Raw genomic sequence first — 14,527 nt, 5'->3', positions numbered from 1 at the left:
TATTAGAGACTGAAGGTTTGGAAATCCACACTTCTGCAGTCTTAAGCTTGTCCATTGAAACGTTCGGTCTTAAGGCCAGGTGCACAAAACCCACTGCAATCCACCAGATGTGCTCCCAGGAAATTGGACATAAACAGGAGTCTAATTAATAAAAACATTTTACAGGCTTTGAGCACGTTCACTAAAGGACCCGAGGCAAAGACTCCTTTGATTGACTGAGGGCCCTGATAACACATTTTGAAATTTCTTATCAGAAGAGCAAGCACATTTGAGACCTACTTCCCAGCAGCACCGTTCCATGACGGTATGAAGGACCGTCCCTGGCCCATGTCCCGTACACTTCACAGCCTGAGCACAGGGTTCTTGAGCAAGAGGGACATTCCGTTAAAATGAGGGTACACTTAGCCACGTACAAAGGCACTTGGGCAGGTGACAAGATACATTCGAATAAAGAAATTTTGCTTTTCTTGTTGGTTACAAATCACTTGCTAATCATTTTTTCTCAGGTTCAGCCCTCATAAGATGGCACAGAAATGGGGATAGAAATGTACAAATTGGTTAAAGGGAAAAGCCACGCATCAGAGAGCTGAGCCTGCTGACTATAGGGACCGTTTCTACAGTGCAGGGCCCGGTCACTCACATCTCACTGCTGGGTGGTTTTGTCTTTGTTGTTGTTGTTATTTTTTTAATGTATCTTTTTTTATATGTGTCAGAGCAGCTCTTCTTGTTCACTGCTACATTTTCAGCTCCTGGAACAGGGCCTGGCGCATAGTAGAAGCTCATTAAATATTTGTTGAATGAATGAATGAACACATCACCATTAAGTAGGGAAAACACTCTGGAACCACAAAAGATTCAAAACCTGTCATTAGTTGCTTGTTAACCGGGTAAAAGGTAACAGTGGCAGGATCTGTCTTCACTCACAGTAAAGCTCACATGCTTGACAACAGCCAGAAGAGATTTTGAAGACAGAACAAGAGATTAGAAAAGAATAGACAACCACATCTGTCTTTGTGTGCGGACACACACACACATGCACATAAATATAAAGACTGGATGGCAAAGCGAAACAATTTAACCAGTTCCTCTTCTATGCATTTGCTCAAGAACATCCTTAACATTTGTGAATATACAGAGAGTTATCCATGAGGTACAAATACTGTGCAAACCTGTAAGTCAGCCATCCTTGAGGTCATACGCCCATGGGCATCCCACTTCCCAGAACTGACAGGAGAGATGAAGTGGACTATTTACATCCCCACCTCCTTCTGAGGGACAACAGGGGGATTGTGCGTGAATCACAAGCCACCCCTGAGCCTCTCAAACATGACATCAAACTTCTGACTTTGGGAGTGAGGCTCAAAGGCAATCCTTCACCCTGGGCCAGGGTGAAGCCAACACTTCTGCCACTAAGTTAATTTGGTCGTCAGTTGGGAAGACAGACTCTGAAAAGTGACAACCTAAGAAGAGATGCTCCAGCAGAGGCAAGGAGTAAGGCAAAGGAAAACAGCAGCAGGGCGAGTGGGGGAAGAGCCATCTGAGGCGGATACTACTTGCTCTGAGGGGGCCAACCTGCGGGACTCACTTCTTTCCTTTCTGAGAATGGGAATCTGGGCCGTAGCTGTCAAAAGCCCTAGTAGCGTTTTGCACTGGTTTTGCCCAGTTAACGGAAAACTCTGAGCAAAACTCTGCTGAGAGGAGGGTATGAGAATGGATCACGTGACAAAGGCCCGGTTCTGTTTCTTTTTTAAGATGCCTGGCGAGAGCAGACGGGAAAAACAGTAAAGACTGCATTGGCTGGTCTCTGGTGCTAAAATGTCCAGGCCTCCACAGGTGGATACCACCTTTCTTCATCCGCCTACTTGGTGACACCCCCAAGGGATGGTGTGTGAGCTTTCTTGCCCACGTCCCTGTGAGACCTCTAACCTCTTATCTTTGGACTTTGCGCCTTCGGTTCCTGCTCACCAGAATTTTATCAGCCATCTGCTGGATCTGCTCGGACTTTGTCTGGATGTCATCCTTCAGTCTGTTCTCTCTACGCTCCATGGTCTCTAGTCTCTTTACCTTGTTCTCCAGAGAGTGGCGGCGTTCCTGTGGGTCGTGAATCAATCAGAGAGGTTTAATGGAGCAACCACTGCGGGCACACCACCTGCACCGAGGGAAAGAGCCCTCAAGAGCTGGACACTCTGGTTGGAAAGGGGAAATCCTGGGCACCTGAGGCAAGGTGACGGCGCTAGGATTCCGGTGCTCGGCTGTGCGGATTACAAGAGTGTATTCATTCATTCAAATATTTACCAAGCACCTACTATCTGCAAAGGACCACACTGGGTGCCATGTGGAATACAGAGGAAGATGACGCACTCTGCCTTTGGAGAAGACAAGACAAACCACAAATAAACACACACAGGTTAGGAGTTGGGGGAACCACAAAGTGAAAGGTTCGGGGTGTTGTGGGAAGTGATGGTGGGAAGAAGGGGGACATTGGGCTGCACAGTTTAGGTGTGGGTGATGGGGCAACGAGCTCAGGTGAGACATTGCAGGGTGGCTTAGAGTGAAGAGGAGGTGAAGGACGGGGTGCAGGAGGTCACTCATACACACAACAGTTGTGCGCATAAAGGGAAGCTCAGGGGACACAACCTTGGTCAGAACCCAACAGGAGTGCCAAGAAAAGCCCAGAGGGACCACCGCATGGGGAAGAGCGAGCAAAAAAGAGTTACCATCTGGGGATCAAACAGCTGCCCCATAGAGCTCAGGGTGCATCTAATACATAGACACCCTTAAAAATTCAGGGTGAGGCCCATGAATCTTACTATGTAAGTTAGCTGGGGAGAAGGAAAGATCCGGAGCTAGAGATCAAGAAACTACTTGGTCAGAGAGGGAAAGGGGCCCAGCCCATTAGGAAGGACACAGAAACAGAGGACAAGGAAGAGAGTCTGCTCACTTATATTTATAGGGCTTGGTGACTCACTAACAGTAACACTCAGAGACAAGCAGATGAAGCCAAGGTTTCAAGGCTGGGGCAACCAGAAGAATGGGGGTGGGGGAGGGGTTGTGACCACCATGGGGAAACTACAAAAGGAAGGCAGTTTCCGGAGACATTATCGGGGTCACTCTGAACTTGAGGCACTGTTCACATACATACTGGGGATTTCAGGACGACAGTGGGTAATGGCCAGGAATGTGAGTGAGGACAGACCCCAGACAGCCGTGTATAGGCAGGATCACATGCAGACTGCATCGGGGAAGTGGCAAGACCCAGGGACAGACAAGACAGTGAAACTGAGTGTGTTGTAATCCGATTTGTGAAACAGACATGGAGGGACGGAGGGACAGAGGGATGGAGGGACGGAGGGAGGGTGGGCGGCAGAGAGGCAGAGACAGGTAGAGACGTCTCACTCCATACTCCTATTTGTCAGCACTGTTTACATTTGACAGTGAACAGCCGGTTGTGTTTCAGTATAGTTATATAAATGATTTCAACAACAACAACAACAACAAAAGAATCTGACGGGGAGAGGGCCCAGAACACAGGCCCAGAGTCACTGCCACAGTTGATGGGTGAAGCCAAGGAGACCAGAAGGGTTAGATCCGCATTGTGTTAGAAACAGCAAAAGAAAAAAAAAAAGAAAAGAAAGAAAATGGAGAAGACAAAACCTCAGAGTGGCAGTCAGAGAGCCTAGAGAAAATACAAAGTCAGGCAGATGGCTTTGGAGGCCGGACAACACATCCAGCAGCCGTCTCCTCAGAGCTGCAGAGACAGGCTTCCAAGCCTGCAGCCTTTCAGAGGGATCTTCAGAGGGAATGAGGTTTGGCCAAACAGGAGCAGGTTCTTTACCTTAGGAACAACCAGGGTCAAACATGAAGTGAGGCTGAGAAGGGCCCCGCTCACCTCAGCTTCCACCAGCTTCTTTTTGATGCCTTCGGAAGAATCTTCCCGATTGTGCAGCTTCTCCAGCTCCCGCTCGGCTCGCTCCTTTGCCTGCCGTATATTCTGCAGGAGCTCTGTGGCCTCTGTGCTGGCTTTCACAGCCTGACGGGAGAAAGGGGGACAGAACACAAATGTTTACATGTATTTATGAGGGAGAAGAAAAGACAAAAAAAGAAAGAAAGAAAAAGCAGGAGATGCCAATCACATCAGATCCATTTTTCAGAACAAGCGTTCATTTCTTGCTTATTTTGTGCGTGTTAAGTACACTGTTTTTAATCTCACTGAATCTGGAACTAGTTCTGTAGTTACAAATGATGCCCTTCTCGTTCTTGGGGTGACTATAAATCTTTTGTCTCTCCAACTTAATGATACACACAGAAGCAAACAAAAGGTTTCAAAGAGCTGATCTATCGAGAGTTAGCCTACTTCCTCCTGATTGTTCTTCCTGTGGGGAATATGAAAACAACCGCAGTAAGAAAACACGGTAAAACAGAGCTGGGATATAACCTATGACCTTTCAAAGACTGTATCAGCCTTGGCATCTGTGACAATCCACAATGGAGACAGAGGGAAAGGGGGCTGAACCTCTGATTTTTGTCATTTATTAAGTTTTATTTTGGTATAACCTGTACTACAGCTTTTGCAGCACTGTCAGAATTTATGAGGCAAATGAAAATGATTATGTATAGCATATGCATAGTACATATGAAAATACATATACAACTTCCTCATACATATCACCTGAACTGAGATTTTAACAAGTGCAGCTGGTTAGCTTGTGTAGGCCTATGATGGCAGCTTCTAGAAGGAGGATAATGGACTTAGCCCAGCCTGGCCTACATAGCAAGACTCCAGTAAAATAAAAAAGTGAAAAACGACAATAAAATACTGATTCTAAGACCTGCAATGTGCCAAGTGGGAGACAGTGGACCAGGAAATGTGTTGAAATACTCTTCCTTCCTTTCTTCCTTTTTTTCTTGTAATTTTAAGCTAATTTTCATTATTTCAGTCAAATAAAAAGAAACACATTGGATGGGTCTAGACTGTCAGTGGCAAATGGTGAGAGCTTCCCGGGGATGCGTCCTCCAGCCTCATGGGCGTTCAGTGACTTGGAGAGGGAGAAGATGGCATTGCCATACCATTGCTCTGGTTATCAGAGTCCTTTTCAAAAGGAAGTCAAAACTGCCCTTGTTAAGCCGCCCAGCAAGCCCAGCCCAGATCATCTGATGCAGAAGCCAGGTCATGATCCTTCCACCACCTTGCTGGGCGAGGTGTGACTGGAATGCTAACTAGCCTGATCAAGCCACAGCTGAATATATACATCACAACACCATTTTGGATACTATAAGTATAGATATGTCTTGTTTTTCAATTATTCCTTGATAAAGCTAAAGCAGGTCCACCAAAGTTTGAAAAGTACTACAGAAGTAAGGCCATTAGCACAAACCTTGCCAACACCTCTCTCTCCCCAACACACACAATCACATCAGGACACCAGGGAGTCCCCAGGAAGGAATCTTTCATACTACAAATACGCAAAACATTCTTGAGGCACTAGAAGCCACCGCCTTTAGGTTTCTGTCCCAGAGTCTCACACAAGTCTGGTTTTTAGAAACAAACACTGCAGACATGTCTCCAAATGAAAACCTAAATTCAGAACCCTGATATTTTTTCACGGACACCCCGTTTGTCTCTGGTGCTGGTGACTAACCCGGCTTCTCTCTTCTTTCCTGCTCCAGGGTGAGGCAGGCAGGAGCATGGAAATGGGGGGGCCCCCATCACGCAGACTCACCTTCTCCAGCTTCTCTTGGAGCTCCTGGATCTTGATCTGCTGCTCAGCATTGATCTATACACAGTTAAAGCCGGGCAGAGAAGACAGAGAGCAGTCAGCACCTGCAGGGGCTACCTGCAGCATGCTCCTACTTCCTCCAGGTTCTGGGGAGCTCTGTGGTTTGTTTTCTAGAACTTACTAACATAGAGAGAACATTCGCCTGTCAGAGAAGCATGGGTCTGTCCCAAGGTAAACTGTGGTATGGACTATTTTGGTAGGACTGTCAACATATATGAGCACAATAAAAATTTTATCAAGTGCCTGGGCTTATGTGTTACTATGAAGTAGGACCATATGTGTGTGTGTGTATGTATACATATATATATATATATATATATATGTGTGTGTGTGTGTGTGTGTGTATGTGTGTGCATGAGTACTCGTGTGTGTATGTATATATATATATGTATATATATGTATATATATACATATACATATGTGTGTATGTGTGTGCACGAGTATTCGTGTGTGGGGGGGGGGTGTGGGTGTGGGTGTAGTATATTACACTCAGCACATGCTGAAATCCCAGCACTTAGGTGATGGCATCAGAAGGAGCAGTATAGGTCAGACTCAACTACACAGCAAGCATGGGAGTGGCCTGGGCTACATGAAACTCTCTTTAAAAACGAAAAACAAAAACAAAACAAAAACAAAAAACCCAAACACCCCAAATTCTGTCTTTTCTTTTAGAACCACAGCTAAAAGTTGACATAGTCACCCAATAGCCATTACAGAAGGGGCACGAAGCAGAGCTCAAGCATACTACATACTTGCATTCACTCCCCTCACCAAAATAAAATGAAATTAGATAAATATATAGTCACTAGAAAGCATTCTTATGTGGTAAGCAGTCACTAATAATAGTACAGCTATTTCCAAATACAAATTGTTGCAGATAGTAAACCCCATCACAGAAGACACACCTTCTCCAGTTTGGAATATTCTCCCACTTCGGGCTTCCCTTGGTCCTTAGCCTGTAAATAAAAAGATAACATATTTGGAAATCTCAACAACCCAGTGTCACTATCTAGTGTACTTCCTTGGCCTCTAAGACCAAAACCACAACAGACAATAATAACAATAGCATCTACAAATAAAGACGGGGCGTTTTCCAAAGAATCTCATTGTGTCTCCAACCTACACTCGTTAAGCCAGCGTGGCCTTGCATCTTGTGAAGATCATCCAGGGCCGTGCCCCCAGGGTCCCCTCTTGGAGGGTGGCTGACTACCTTCATCAGTTTGTGCTGACATTCGTTTGCCTTCCGCTTGAATTCCTCGGCAGCAAGCCGAGACTCCCTCAGCTCAGACTCGTAGAGATCGCTGCGTCTGCGGGCTGACACCAGGTCCTCTTCCAGCTGATTCATCATCAGCCTCATCTCCTCCACCTGAGCCTGGTACTCCTAAACACAGAGCAGAGGACGGGAAGTGAGCCATGGACCTCCACCGCAAGAGGGGGGGGATGCAGGTCAACCATGGAGGAAAATGTACGTCGGAGGATGTCAAAGGACAGATGGACAGACAGAGACAATTGTTTCTAGAGTGACTCAAACAATCTACAGACAGAGATGAGCCAAAAGGGTGTTGGGAGGCAGAGGAGGGGAAAAAGAACATTAAATTGCTTTAATGCAGAACATGTGTCTGGAGTAACCCCACCGGGAACACGTGTGCTGAATCAGACGCTCTGAGCAAACGGCCACACAGATTCAGAAAAGCCCCAGGGATGCGCAGGCGCACAGACAGAGCTGTTCTCTGAATGAAGATAAACTGCGCGTGTGGTTCTCCTCCAAGGGTGCTCATTTCTATGGATTTGTCCTTCTGATGCCGCGTGCTCCTGACACAATTAGACATGGTGCCAGCTTTGGAATTAACCTTTCAGTCGGAACCAGAGGGTGATTGGAAGCCTCGGAGGGAACCTCTGAGAAGGTGAAACTCATCAATGTCAGTTTCTCACCATTAATTTTTCTGGGCTCAAAACGGAAGGTTGCGCTTAGTGCTGCCCCTGCAGTACACGTCACCCTGAAATCTAAAGGAGTCACAGAACCCTGGGCTTCGACAGGGTCACTTGCAGGGGGAAAACTTTTTCCCCTCAGGAAAAATTATCTTGTTCCCTGAAACAAAAAAGCCTTAAAAATGATCCAAACAGTCTGTTTTCCAAAGTGAATTTTAACACCAAATGAGAACATTTGAATCAAAGGCTTCCCACCCCTACCCACCCACACACGATGAAAACTTCGGAACCGAATATAGAAATACTCAACAGAAAACCCAAGGCTGAGTAGGAAGCTCATGAAGCCTGCCTAACATGACCAGGCCAGGAGCAGGCAGGTCAGACGTGACAAGGACAGGGATGAAGCTGACACCATCTTGGACGTCCATGAACTACGCTGACATCTTGGAGGTGAAGCATCAACTGAGACATGATGCTGGTGGGTGCTTTTTAAGTCAGTATTTCACAACTTACGCTTTGGTTATTTTGTTCTTGTAGATGGGGTCCCCCTCCTTTCATGTACTAGGTTAGTGCTCTACCACTAAACTATGATCCCACCCGTTTATGACAGCACTGTCTCTCTCTCTCTCCCTCTCCCCCTCCCCCCTCTGTGTGTGTGTGTGTGTGAGATGTGCATGATTCCGGGCACTCACGCATGTGGCACAGCATGCATGTGGAGGTCAGAAACCACACTGCAGTTGTCAGTTCTCTCTCCTACCACTTAGGTGCTGGGATCAAGCTACAGTCATCCTTGTGTAGGAATGCTTTTCACCTGCTGAGCTCTCTGACCCAGTGCAGCATCCGTCTGTGGTAGTAGGGCGTTCGGTACTTGTCTGGCCTCACTGTAGCAGAACCTCACCTAGCAGGCACTGGGGAAGGGACATTGCAAAATCTACATGGAGTTCAGGCCCCAACACTACATGAGCCAGAGAGGAAGCATGGGTGCCAAATGACAGGACTTCAATCACCTGGCCGAGACACAGGCCATAGTGAAATGGTATAGCCTTTTCTTGGGGTTGAGATCCCCCTATCCGGGGCTACCTTATGACTTTCATGACTCTTAGAACTGGGCCTTCATTTGACCCTTTGATCCATGGGGGGTGGGGGGGGAGACAGAGGAGGAGGAGGAGCCTAGTGAAGTGACATGTGCCTGTAATCCCAGCACTTAGAGGAAGAGGACCAGGAGTTCAAAGGTCATCCTCAGATACATAGCAAGTTAGAGGCCAGCCCAGGCTGTATGAGACCCTGTCTCAAAAACACCAAAAAGAAGACATATTTACATATATGTAAATACACATAAACACATAAAAATACATTACAAATATACACTCACATAGTCATATATTTTGTATTCCTATACTTTAACACTACATTGATATAAACATTAAAATGCTAATATCTATAAAAGTCATACTTATGACCTATAAGCTCAATATTTTTAAATGAAAAAAATTGAAATCTGAGCAATAGGGAGACTGAGGCAGAAGGAATCCAAATTGAAGGCCAGCCTGGGCTACATACAAGAGAAGACTAAAATAGTTGAATATTATGGGCTCTTTATTACTCCAGATTATTGTTCCATGTTGGAAATATCATTATTATGCCATACTAAAAGTACAGTGGTCCCCTATCCCCAAGTCTGTTGTGCTGGGTATAAAAAGAAGCCTGCCAGCAGACACAACCCTCTCAAGCTGCAAAGACAGTAAAGATCCAGAAGATCTTAGGTACCTTTGTCCTCAAACTCACCCTTTAAAAAAAAAAAAACAAAACAAAACTGTATGAGAGCCAGGCAGTGGTGGTGTACGCCTTTAATCCCAGCACTTGGGAGGCAGAGGCAGGCAGATTTCTGAGTTCAAGGCCAGCCTGATCTACAGAGTGAGTTCCAGGACAGCCAGGGTTATACAGAGAAACCCTCTCTCAAAAAACCAAAAACCAAACAAACAAACAAAAAAACAAACCAAAACAACAACAACAAAGAAAACTGTATGACATTTGTATGTATCTATGTGCATGTAACCGTGTGTGTCTGTCTGTCTGAACCACCGTGTGGCCTGTGGGGGTCAAAGGTCATTCGGTGTGTAGGATTCAGGACTCTCTTTCCATCCTCTGTGTCCGGGGATCTAGCTCAGGTATTCATACTTTAAGGCAAACACCTTTATCCATACTCCCTTTCCTTCCTAAACTTGTAAAGAAAATATAACTATTATGGGTTTTTTGGTGTTTTGTTTTGTTTTGAGAGCAAGGACAAAAGCACCTGTGTAGTAAGAATTTTGGTTTCTTTAAAAAAAAAAAAAACCCAGTTATGCGAATGTTTTTGTTTTAATCCAGGTGTAGGGTAAGAGGCTGCTTCACAGCAGGTGATTATGATTTGCCTCATGCTCTACCAGGGGTGTGGTTTGCCAGCTGCAGATCTTTTCTGTGAGTATGACATTTGGAATTCTGGGAACTTTTGAGAGAGTATAAATTCGAGAGCCCTGGGAGAGGCCTTGGCTTGCTCTTGCTACTGCAGTTTGCCAAGTGGTCATGAGCAAAGAGACAAGAAAGAATTGGATATATTGACTACAAAGACTGGACTTACCCCCAAGGAACTCGAAGCCCCTAATCAGCATGAAGTACTCTAAAGAGATCTATTCCCCCTTTCCCCTCTAACCTTCTTTCTCTCCTGCCTAGTTAGGTTGGGGGTGGGGGTTTGTTTGGAAGGGATTAGGGTGGAATAAGGGCTGGAAGGGAGGTAGAGATATAAGAACACAATAAAATAGCCCAAAAGTCCGCCTACACACCTGCCCCCTGCCCCACCCTGATGCCTCCACTTCCTAAGCTGCCTACAGGGGGAGGGAAAGCAAGCGTCCACAACACCCCTCTCCTGGAATCCTGGTCTAGCTGATGCATGTGGCAGAAGAACCCTCTCATCAGCCAGTCTTCTGTTATGATGGAGATTCTAAGGAAGTCCCACAAAGCCAACAGCTTAGCAAATCCCTGCTTCAGGAGGAAACTGAGAGCAGACAGGCAGGTCTGTTTGCAAGGGCAGCTGGGGAGACTGCCGTTGCTCAACATGGAATGGATCATGGCACTGCGCTGAAGGGTCAGAACTGAGAAACAAGACAGCTGATCATCCGACCACAGTGACTGTGTGGAGATGGCCCTACTCCCCGGAAGTCCTGGGGGCTCCCGTGACTTCTGAAGAGAACTGTACCTCTGTTCTGTGACTCTGGAGTCAAACCATGAAGGGCCCCTGCTGGGCACGCTCCATAAGAAATAATGGTAGAAACAGAGGATTAAAAACAAAACTGGGCAGGTATACAAAAACCTGAGTTCTGAAGGAAAAATCTGGGGACTCGTCCCAACTCCGTGAGATGTCAATGCACCAAAAACGAAGTACTACAAGTCTACTGGAAGCTTCAAATGTTGTGTCTGTGCCTACAACAGTGGGCACCTAGAAAAACACGCCATTTAAAACACATCCTCCTCTGAAGAGAAGTAAAATCCAGAACCAAAAGTTTTCTCTGGCCCCATCGGAACTTTTGGCAGTCATTAAATCTGAAACTCCGCATGCACACTGGCTGTGACATGAATCACCAAAGACATCTCTCTGAACTCAACCACCAGAGCACAGAGCTTTCCAAAATGTCCTGATTAATTCTTTCTATGGAACTCATGAACACCCTCCGGTGGCCAAAGGCAGCTTTCATTTCCCCAGGATATCCCCTAAATTAATTTCCAAACACAAAGAACTGAAGGGAGATAAAGAAGCCTATGTCCTGCAACCTCCAGGATGGAGATGGAGAAAAGCCATGTTGCTAAAGGTGGATGAGTCACCTGTCAGAAGTCTCAGAGTACGCGCGTGCCCTTCGGAGCCTCAGAGGGGGGCTGTGCCAGGACTTAATGACCCATTTGCAAAGTTCCCTGTGCACATTTATTTATAATGTTCTTACACAGCAGGAGGCTTGTCAACCCATCTCTTAAAACATATTGACCTGGGTTGAGCCATCTGCAGGAATATCTTTCAGTTGCGCCCCCGGGTGGCCGAGTTTGAGAGTCCCGGAGACACAGGCTCACTTCTATCAGTGTCCCATTAGGTTTCCTGAAGTGAATGAGTTGCCTGGCAGCTGATAACTCAGCTCTCCACTTACTCATTTCCAGCTCTTCATTAAAGTTTCTATTTACAGTGTCTTCAGAAGATAGTTAAAAAAAAATCTAATCTAAAATAAAAACAATGAGGAGATATAAAATGATATAAAAATGAGCTCGAAAAAAACCTTTTAGAAAGAGAGGGAGAGAAGAGCGGGCTGTTTAAAGGGCGCTGCTCCCCTGGACACTCAGGACAGCAGCGCATGCTCAGAAGGGCGCTGCTCCCCTGGACACTCAGGACAGCAGCGCATGCTCAGAAGGGCGCTGCTCCCCTGTACACTCAGGACCGCAGCGCATGCTCAGATTTACTGTGTGAGCTCAAACTGCTCTCAATGGCTTGGACTTTTCTTCTAGGATTTTTTTTTTTCTAGATATATAAGTGAAACTATGAATGATCTTCATCTCTCTTGACAACTGAAAATGAATCAGAAAAGCTATTAAAAAATACTGAACTCCTTTGGAACCATCCAAAGCAGGGTTTGGTAGACTTTTGGTAAAAAGTTAGCTTTATAGCCACTCACTCTGAAAACGGAGCTCCTTTTGTGCCTCTGTAGCACAAAAGCCACCGTAAATAAAACTAGGTGGTTGTGTTCCAATAAGCTTTTATGCAAACTGAAGTTTAAATTTTATAAAATTACATGTCATAAAATATTTCTCTCTTTTTCTCTAATCATGTAAGAATATAAAGTCACTCTTGGCCTGGGACATAGAAATAGGCACAAGAAATAGGGAGGGGGCCAGATCTACCCCTAGGTACCCCATTAGTGTTCTTTATTAAAAACAGTAGATATTATAAGTTGCAGCCTTCAAAAGTAGTAGACAAGCAAGCTGGTGTAATTTGTGTAAATAATGGAGAAGCTACAGACGCCATATGACCTGCCTGTGTATCCCACTCCCTCTGTGTCCCCCAACCTTTATGCCGGGAGACTGCCTCTCAAACATGCCTGAGATCAGTGGTTGGAGCCAGCTGGGGAACCGCATGGCTCGGAGCGAGCGGTCATACCTGCTCCTTGATCTCCTGTAACTTTCGGCTCTGCTCTCTGATGTCATGGAGAAGCTGCAGAGCTTTGTCATCCTCCTGGGACACCTCCATCCGTGCTTGCTCCAAACTTCGCTTTAAGCTCTGCAGAAAGCAAAGATTTTAATAGAGATGCCCCTCGGATCCTGTTCTGGTTGAAAAGGTTCATTAGGTTCATTAGCTTCTCAGACACCACCAGGAAGGTTTCGGGTGATGGGCCACGGCAGACAGCTTGCAGTGGTTGTGGTTCCAGTTTTCACCCTGTAAAAGCTACTTGGTGGAAGAAACGTCATCGCAAGCTCGAAACCTTTACAGGGGCGGAGTCTGAAACTATCAGCTAATCGTCTGGCACTGTCTACTTATCCTAGCACCTACTCACTTGTATGTTCTGGACTGAAAGCCAGTAAGATCCTGTGTCTGTTAGAACTACCACCTCCATGACTATCTGGTGTATTCTAGGACATGAGAAGCTTTTCCAGATTCTCCGGTGCATACGTCTGTTTCAAAGAAGCAAGAGCTTTGTGGTCTACTCGTCTGTCATGTAAGAGTCCAGTTGGGTACCGGCCTCCTGACCTGCCTCCTAAACATCTGTGACCCGCAGTTCCCCCTACCCCCCAGGCTTCCATGGCACTGAGAGAGACATCTGAAATACACAGCTGTAAACTTCACCCACCACTGAAAGGCAGCCAAGTCTGGAAGGCAAACATAGCAGTTATTCTTAATCAGCCACATTCTATAGATTCCTCTCCCTTGTGAGAAATAAATAAATGAACCTGTATATATGTGTGATTCAACCTCTTACGACTGTTTCATTGGGCACAGTAGAGAACACCTGAATGAAAACTTCCACAAGACAATGAAGGAGACAATCTACTCTTGTGAAGGAAAAGAGAAAAAAATGGAGTCGCAATGGAAATAATGATAGAGCTTGGGTCTCAGAGGCCGAGTCTCCTGAGCTACGTGCTTCTAAGGGAATAAAAAGGTCATTCCAGATAGATTTGAATTATGTTTTCTGACATGAATTTGGGAGTTTAGTCCTCAAAGCTGAAGTTGCCAGACACAGCCTAGACCAGAGAGGTTGGGACAGGCATCTGGACCCTCTGCGGAAGGCGTCAGTGAGCCTTGACTCCTGTCTCTGGGATTGGTGAAGCTTGGCAGCCTGCACTGGCTGTCTGCTGGGTGCTAGGTCCAGCCTGATTCCTAGGGGCCCTGGTGCTGAGCTCATGCTCCGCCAGTCACAGGGCTTGCCTTTCCACTCAGTGTCTCTCTACTCTCTGCCATTGGCTGTGACGTGCCTCATGGAGCTGTCATGAAACAGGATGAGACACACACAACGGGAAGTGCCACCTCCGAGGGAAGGGGGCTTTGGGGAGGCTCACACTGCATTCTGTGATGTAGGTGGCAAGGTCCTGCTCCAGGAGGGATCTCTGAGTCTCAGAGGCCTTCAGCTCCACCTCCTTCTGACTAAGCACAGCCTCCACCTCTGACACTCTGCGATGTAACCGGGTCATTTCCTGCTCCATCTGAAATAAACACACGCACGGGTTAAAAGGGAACCCTGGTGTGGGAAAGGGGACCGGTTGGGTGGGTCCCACATGTCAAGTGGAGTTGTGGGGGGAGGGCCCTAGGCCACCTG

General features: G+C 46.3%; 1 protein-coding gene across 15 annotated transcripts in view; it reads right to left on the bottom strand.

Annotated features, from left to right (window-relative positions):
• The window catches only part of Cit (citron rho-interacting serine/threonine kinase), a 172,179-nt gene that overhangs the window by 75,632 nt on the left and 82,020 nt on the right, over positions 1-14,527 (bottom strand). For 10 of the 15 annotated variants that reach the window (XM_031337593.1, XM_031337594.1, XM_031337597.1 and 7 more), the window contains 7 exons: positions 14,271-14,414; positions 12,877-12,996; positions 6,901-7,158; positions 6,683-6,733; positions 5,721-5,774; positions 3,890-4,030; positions 1,966-2,091 (listed from right to left, as the gene is read on the bottom strand). In XM_031337593.1, coding sequence (XP_031193453.1) covers positions 1,966-2,091; positions 3,890-4,030; positions 5,721-5,774; positions 6,683-6,733; positions 6,901-7,158; positions 12,877-12,996; positions 14,271-14,414 — 894 coding nt within the window. The remainder of the gene's footprint in view (positions 1-1,965; positions 2,092-3,889; positions 4,031-5,720; positions 5,775-6,682; positions 6,734-6,900; positions 7,159-12,876; positions 12,997-14,270; positions 14,415-14,527) is intronic. The other 5 variants (XM_031337599.1, XM_031337600.1, XM_031337603.1 and 2 more) reach the window with 1 other exon arrangement.

The sequence above is a fragment of the Mastomys coucha genome, unplaced genomic scaffold (assembly GCF_008632895.1).
Source record: "Mastomys coucha isolate ucsf_1 unplaced genomic scaffold, UCSF_Mcou_1 pScaffold22, whole genome shotgun sequence".
NCBI lineage: Eukaryota > Metazoa > Chordata > Mammalia > Rodentia > Muridae > Mastomys > Mastomys coucha.
The sequence above is the reverse complement of the archived record's forward strand: the minus strand, read 5'-3'. Positions and strand labels throughout refer to the sequence as shown.